Genomic DNA, 8,023 nt, shown 5'->3' on the forward strand with positions numbered 1-8,023 from the left:
TTCACATTGCTTTGATCACAAATTTCTATCTAAAAAAAAAAAAAAAAAAATCAGCAGCAAATTGCACTGCCTGGTGTACAATATATTGCAAACAGTATGTCTATGCTATATTTTATACAGGAGTTGTTGTAGTCTGGTATATTTATAGTGTATGCTAATATATTATTTATATTGTGTATTCTTTAGATATGTATATATTGTGTGATATGTAAATTGACTGCACATCACTGCTGTTTTGGACAACTGGCTGCTGGAACAAAACCATTTCCTAATTTGTGATTAATAAAGTACATCTATAAATCTATGCGATTGGAAAACAGGGTAAATAAAGTAACTCTTACACACTGACATGAATCATGATAAACAATCATTAAACTATGTGAGACAAAGATTTACTTATTGTTTTAAGAACAAACAGGGTCTGTGGTCTGATGTGCAGAAATGATTATAAACTGCAGTAGAACGAACACTGAATGAGCATTGAAACAAAACAAACAAAAGCAAACAAGACCAATCATCCAACAGCTGAAATATACACTGTTACATCTTTTATTTAACAACAAACAAAATATACAGGGCCAGATAAAAGTACTGCAAAAGACAAAAAAAGGAAACATCTTTGGTTCCTTCTCATGGTCAATGAACCTCCACACGCCCCGCGGGACCAGAGGTACAATGAATCTGTCCTGTGGGACAACGGAAGAAATTAGGTTGTTTTAAACTTGAGAATGACGGATTCTAGAAGCTGACACCTTGTTGCCAATGCTACATGTTGAGTAGGACATAAGAATGAGATAAATGCAAGTCTGGGCGCCAAAACAAGTCAGAAGTCCGATAACATTTTCTCTCAATTGCCGTCCGTATTCGCCTCCCCCTTGTGAAAGCATCAAAGGAGATGTCAATGTCAGACAACAATCAAAAGGCGATTGACGAGGTTCAAACTGAAGCAAAAACACAGTTCTGCTGTGAGATATGTTGTCCGCTTATACAATACATCCATGCGGGACAGTGGAGATAATGAATATACATTCTCAGCTAAGTGCTTGTCAGTTGAGACTGCCACAGAATAAAACCAAAAGAGGCAAGCGTTGCATAGAGGTCCTTGAACATTCGCGAGTTAAAACCTGATTACAATTACCAGGGTTGAGAGGAGACAATCATAGCCATGTGAGAAACACACACACACACACAAATATGTTTCAAGTGGTGGTCATTACAAGGTTCTAAGCAAGATTGAAAAACATGGGAGTTGGTAATAAAAGTAACACATTTTTACATTTTTCTAAATTAGTAAAATATGTATTTTTTATAGTGGTGTTCTGTGAGATAGATACATTTAAACATCAGAGATTATGCTTTAAACAATAAATATAGACCACAAAAATCAAACAATGCGGTGTGATGCAAACGAAAAACAAACATTTCCTTTTAAACAAATCTTAAAGCAAAAACTGAAAACGCAGGAAAAAAAGAATCGGAATGAGAGTAATGTCCTTCAACAATGATGTAGAATTCTATATTATGTATACATGTCATTGGATTGGCTATAGAACTTATTTGCTTCAATGCCCTGTGAAGACTTCATCTGAACAAAAGACATAAATTACTATAAGTGACACGCACGCTTGTGTCATCCCCAGCAGCGCTGTTACTTATCTAACTAAGCTGTTCAGTTTGATGTCAAAAAGGGAACACAAAGTGAAACGGCACAACGCAGTCTGTTCATTTACATGCACACTAATGATCTGATCAACGGGGTCAAGTTAAGGTCATGCATAACAGAGCTGGATAACTTGTCACTACTCTTTATTCATTTATGTGATATGTATAGACCTCAAGTCTAATTCTTTCAATGTTTTGATTCAGTGCAGGTTGCAGCCTGAAAGCCATGTTCCTACACACAAACAGCACCATGTGTTTGGAGTGTATTCACAGTAACTGATTAACGGTGTGCATGTAAATGTACTGACGGATGAGGAATGATCGTATCATCGTTAGAAAGCCTGCAGAGCATGCTGGGAGGACACAAGTTAACATTGCTATCTGATCTGCTCCTAGACCAGTGCTTAACCTCAGTTTCATCCAGCAGAGGAGCAGTGGCTTGCAGGCTGGTCACTTGTTATCAGGAGGCTTTATGATGGAGAAGGGCAGAGGAGACGGAGCAGCCTTGCTTCATTCCGGTGCAGTGACAGGCAGAGCCTTTGCCTCTTCTAGTAGGGCGACCGTGTCCAGTTCTGGGTCACAGTGGCAGGACTGGGAGCAGGGGGCGCTGTCTGGGGCGGGCTGGCTGCTGGGCTCCAGCAGAGAGTCTGTAGGTGGTGGAGAGGGGGAGTCGGTCCCGGGGTCAGAGGTGGGGGCTCCCGCCGTGACACTGTCCTGACCACCGAGGTTCTGGACCTTCTTGTTGAGCTCATTGCGTTCGACTTTAAGTGCCCGCCGCAGCTTCTCTAGCCGCTGGACTTTACCCTGGAGTGCCTCAAACTCACGGTCCCGCACTGATTTCTGTAGACACACACAATAATAAAAAAATAAATAATAATAATACAAATAAAAACATGGACAAGCTTACCGATTGTTAGTTTATGTAGATAAATGTTCTCAAACATCTGACTGGAGAAGAGAGGCAACGTACAGCTTTCTTCAACTCATGTATCCTGGATAAATGAGGCTTTCTCCTTCTTTTAATTGCAGCCAAACATCTGAACTGAATAACTATCTAAATCAAAAACACATGTACAGTAGTATTGTAGCCATCTCAAATCTGGCATCTTGTCTGAATTGTTTGTTTTATTCAGGATAAAGCATTTATGGTCAGGGCATTACAATAAAAACAGGAAGATGCTTCACCTCTTCTGCCATCTCCAGAAGAGCCTTGTTGCTGCTTTCCCACCTGGAGCGATACATGGCCGTCTCCTTCTCCAGCTTTTTGATCTTTTTAGTCATCTGTAACACAAAGGAAAGGAAGACCGTCGCATCCAACAAAAAGGTTAAAACGCAACTCCTGCTCCTCTCCAGCATACATCGTGGCAGTAACAATCATCTCACCTTCTCCATCTCCTGTTTGAATGTGGTGAAGACTTCGTTGCTCTTGGACAAAGTGGTCTGAAACTCTTCAAACTTCTCTGTGTACAGTGACAGCTGGACGACAGAGCAACAGGTTTGATCATATTAGGATGCAGACATTTTCAATCACAGTCGAGATACAAAAGGTGAAGAGTCAAGAAGGGATGGGAAACCTGCTGTTTGAGGTGAACTTCCTGCTGCTTCATCAGCTCACACATCCTTTGAGACTCCACTGCTTCTTTCAGCAGCTGGGGAGATGGTGTTACGTATAAAATAAAAAGAATTGAAATCTGTGTTTTTCTTGGATTTAGTGAATGTGTTAGTGCCTGTCAAGTGGATAATTACAAAGTGTTTCTCTCTGTCGTGGCGCTCCTCCGACTCCTTCAACAGCTCCTGAGCCTGCTGCAGCTTGGCATCCACCAGCTGCTGCTGCAGGTCTTTGTGCTTTACCACTTTGTCTATGTGCTGGTGGGGGGGGGATTCACAAGGTCAGAGATGAAACAGTCCATCACACATCCAGTAAAAATGTGGGAAATGTACAGTATTGTGACGTCTGAGACATTCCACAAGCAGTTTGAAATCAAAGAGAATGGACTTAAAAGATGCAGTGGTAGAGAAAAGTGTACACGGACCTCTTCTCTCAGTTTGTACTGTTCATAGAGCTTCTTCAGTTTCTCAGCCAGCTCTGTGTTCTCCTGTCGAAGGCTGGCGTTCCTCTCATTGTGCTGCTCCATCTGAGCCTGGATGTCGTTCAGTGTCACCTGGAAATGGGAGGTCACTTCCTTCCGTTTCTCCTCCTCCAGACGCGTTCTTTGCATCCCCTCCTCCTGCAGGCGGACAGATGTTGAAGATGCATAATGTGTGTGAGAGAATCAATCATGTTGTGCAGGTAAACATCAAGAAATCAGCAAATGAAGTGATCTTAGAGAGGCTATAGTTGTAGGACGTCATTTATCAAACTCACACGGCAGTTAGAAGTCTAGATTCATGATATTGGGGCTGTTTTTGTACCTTAAGTGTACGGTTATGTCTCTGTAGCTCCCTGCAGAGACTCTCCAGCTTGCTGCGAGCCAGGACGGCCTTGCTGTGTTCATTTCTCAGGTTGTCCTTCTCCTGGACCAGCTGGTTCTGCTTCTTCTGGAGCACTCTCATCTGCTTCTCGGTGTTACGGTGCTCTTCCAGCTGTCACAAACACAAAAAAGCCTTGTGACGTGTTCCACTGTCAAATAAGATGAGCACCCAAGCTCACATACATCCAAACAGATGGGCTGCTTTTTTTTAATGTTCATGCATAAACTCTCACACAGTCCATATAAAAACGTCCCCACAGCAAACACGACCCCCAGCGGGTTGTTTGAGGTCGTTATAAGTGCTGCAAAATGCCACACCACAACCCGAGCATGGATCGAGGTCTCTGAAGTTAACTCCTCGTTTGCATAGAAGCTCCATTTACCTCCACTGTGTCCTAACTCAGAGCTCAGGGGAGAAGTCTAGAAGCCAGAATCTGCACACATTCAGTCCCGAGACACAAGCTTTATTCAGGTCACACATTTTAGAATATTTATTTTAGTACATTTTTAACCAAAACAGTATCTGGTCATTTCCATGTAGGCCATTGACCCAGACAGTAAGCCTGTACATGATTCAAAAGGTTTACGAGCCTTTAAAAACATTTGGCATCATTGAATCTATGTTCTCTAGGCTGTTTATATATTAGATGTATTCTCCTTTCACAGAAACCACCAGCGGACTGACTCTGCAGCACCCTTAATAAGACACCTTTATCAGACGGACCGTACAGTAAATGATGTTCAACTCAGTTACTGTATGGGATGTATCTTCTGAACGTACTGATAAAACATTATATTTCACTTGTAATATCTGATACCTTTCATCATCATCATCACTCAGTCATTCTTGTGGATTAGAGATGATCAGACATAATCCCATGCTGACTGAATAAAGTATGAAATCCCAACTAATGTCTGAGCAAACATAAGGTCTGTAACTTTGGAAAGATCATCATTTTACCTAACAGCTGATGTTTAAAAAAAACAAAGCGATTTGTATGGACTTGTTACTTTCAGACGTGTGAAATAAAAGGAATGCCATTCATGGGAAACACTCACCAGTTCAGCGTACTTCTTACAGAGGCCTGCAAGCTTTTCCTCTGGGGTGCTCAGTGTGTTCAGAGTCTGCATGAGAAGAGTGATCTCTTTGCCTGCATGAACAAAGAAAACACACTCAGGACACAATCAGAGTTAGAAAATAAGACACTATGTATAATTGATTTATTTAGCAAATTAGCTTATAAACTGTTTAAAAGACCATAGTTGAAGTTAGTTTTTTATCTGTATGAAGCAACATCTACCACACTTGATAAAATTAGTGAAAAAAAGTAATTAAATTAAAAGAATATGTTACTCCCTTACCCAGACCCTTCACTTTCTTCTTATCCTGAGTCTTCTTCTGCTCCTTCTCCCCTCTGGTGCCACCTCCATGGACTTTGCCATCTGGCTTGCCGCCCCCCCTCTCATTGGTCAGGCCATTGAGCTCTGGGCTGTGCGACTGGCCATTGGGCACCGTGCTGGCGTCATCTGAAATGGTTTCCCGACAGTAGGTGCTGAGGATGTCCTCCAGCTGCCGGCTCAGCTCCTCAGCCATATCACGTTGAGAACGTGCTGCCTCTGCAACTAGATGATGAAAGGGGGGGGGGGGGGGGGAACCAAATATTAAGGATTATATATGAATAAAACCAGCATTATATTCTGTTTTCTATTCAGCAAAGTTCTACAAAGGTAAATCGTAAGTGTCACATTAAAATGTGGGATATGGTGTCCATCTAAATAAAAAAAAAAGAAGAAAAACCAAGAGTGCAAGACCCCGATAGTGAAAATTGTTATTAGACTGTGATCTATGAAGTCTATGTAACCTTTCAGGAAATGCCAACCACAGTGACAGGTGGATGACGTAGTGCGCTCCCTGCTGATGAACTATACCATCACTGGTTCTCACGTAACAGAGACAGTCCAACAAAGAATTCACCTTGTGAATAATTCAAACGTTACCTTCACTTCCCTCCTCGTCGCCTTGTGGAGGCGGGTTGGACTGCGGTGGCGTGTCCGTCAGCGATGGCATGTCTGTCTGCGGTTGTGGTGGCGTGTCTGTCTGCGGTGGTGGTGGCGTGTCTGTCTGCGGTTGTGTGTCTGTCTGCGGTGGCGTGTCTGTCTGCGGTGGCGGTGGCATGTCTGTCTGCGGTGGCATGTCTGTCTGTGGTGGCGGTGGCATGTCTGTCTGCGGTGGCGTGTCTGTCTGCGGTGGCGTGTCTGTCTGCGGTGGCGTGTCTGTCTGCGGAGTCTGCGGCTCGGACATTTCAGGGCTGTTGCAGTCCAGGCCGTCGTTTGCAGCTACAGGTGACTCCATCCCTCCTGCTGAAGGTGGAGCATCCTCACTGGCCTGGGTGGCGGACTCTTCTTTGTCCTGCTTTTTCATCTCTGGTGTTTGGTACAAGAAGACTGGCAGTGAGACCGAGACACAACTTTTAAAATGACTCCTAATGGGACATTGTTACACTTTCACAATGTGCCGACATAGACGTGTTTTCCTTCCCAGTAGGCCCATCACTAGCTCAGCTGTAAGGAGGCCTGCTCCTGTAAAACAGCAACTAAGCCGACCGATAACGCCACAACTGGTGTCGCCGGCTGTCGTTCTCCGCCACAGAGGGCCGACTAACGTTGATATGAGCAACCGGACAGTTTCAACACATTCATAAGTAATAGCAGCTTTGTAAGTGCTGGTCAACGCTGGAAACATCTAGATTATGTTAATAACTACCGTTATACGTGGTAGTACAGAAACGTTACAACACGCTCTCATGGAAATCTGCAACAGTTAAGTTAACTAGACAGCTAACTACCTGCTTTCTCGTTACAAAACCACGAACGCGACGCGTAACGTTACATACGTTTTAAAATAATATCAGTGTTAGCTCTACATGTGAGCTAAACACACAGACACCACGGCAAAGAGCTAACGGTACATTTCCCATCAAGTGCGCGGTCCTCACCATCGTTCGCCTTTCCACTTCGCTAGCGAGCCTTCACGTTAGCGTTAGCTAGCACCTGCTAGCGCTCGCTAGCCTCCAGATGCGGCTAAATTAGCTCACACGACTTCTAGTTAGCCAGCACGGCTCGTGTACGCAGGACGCAGACATCTAAAAACCCGAAGACGAACACACACACTTGTCTGTTAATCGTAGCATGCGTGCTCTGATAGTAGGGAATTGTTTACCTTCAGACTCGAGGAGGAAATAGCTAATGTGTCTGCTCCAACTGCAGGTTTCCTCAACAGCGTGAGGCAGAAAGAAAACGACTTCCGGTCATAACTTTGGGTTCTTCTTCCTCTTCTTCATTGTAGTTTTAACGACGGTTAATCTCAGCGTGATACTTTGCCGCCATCTATAGAAAAGAAGAGGCAGAACACTGTATCTATTCATTATCATAACACCAGCCATGAATGACATTTCCTTTTTTTAATTTCCTCCTTTGAATGTATGCAACTGTATTTCATGACTGAGGGCAGGAGTGTTTGACATGTTTAACCTATGAAATGTAGAATGTTTTTTACATAAAAGAGAAAAGAAAATTTAAGAAAATACTGGTGGTCTGAATCAACAAAGTATACGTATTTTGGCATTTTGCTATGTGAGCTTTAAATCCGGACATGAATCCCTTAAAACCTAATGAAATATGGGTAAAATCATTTCATATTCAGCCTGACATTTTTAGCAATGGCCACGCGACTTCATTTTCCAAGCCACAATTATACCAGCAAGAACATAAACATTGTTCAACCTGAAAATAAAGACACATATTTGTATGTCAGTCCAATTCTGTATATTGCAACACAGTAACATTCCTTCACATTGCATGCCAGTGATCAAAGATGAAACATTTGCATT

General features: G+C 43.0%; 1 protein-coding gene across 4 annotated transcripts; it reads right to left on the bottom strand.

The window, feature by feature from the left end:
* Positions 1 to 526: 526 nt before the first annotated feature.
* Positions 527 to 7,441, bottom strand: txlna (taxilin alpha). Of its 4 annotated transcripts, none has more exons than XM_084032582.1 (12): positions 7,354 to 7,441; positions 6,351 to 6,557; positions 6,132 to 6,284; positions 5,496 to 5,756; positions 5,193 to 5,284; positions 4,075 to 4,245; positions 3,696 to 3,890; positions 3,409 to 3,528; positions 3,237 to 3,311; positions 3,046 to 3,138; positions 2,848 to 2,943; positions 527 to 2,502 (listed from the first exon to the last, which is right to left on the bottom strand). In XM_084032582.1, exons 2-12 carry the CDS (start codon positions 6,553 to 6,555, stop codon positions 2,173 to 2,175), a joined length of 1,791 nt encoding a protein of 596 aa, XP_083888708.1. In that variant the 5' UTR covers positions 6,556 to 6,557; positions 7,354 to 7,441; the 3' UTR covers positions 527 to 2,172. The 4 variants fall into 4 exon arrangements, with proteins under 4 accessions (XP_083888708.1, XP_083888707.1, XP_083888705.1 ...); XM_084032581.1 differs by having other exon boundaries at positions 6,132 to 6,221; positions 6,264 to 6,557; XM_084032579.1 differs by having other exon boundaries at positions 6,132 to 6,557.
* Between the last annotated feature and the right edge of the window lie 582 nt (positions 7,442 to 8,023).

Source organism: Eutrigla gurnardus, assembly GCF_963514095.1.
Source record: "Eutrigla gurnardus genome assembly, chromosome: 17".
Lineage (NCBI taxonomy): Eukaryota > Metazoa > Chordata > Actinopteri > Perciformes > Triglidae > Eutrigla > Eutrigla gurnardus.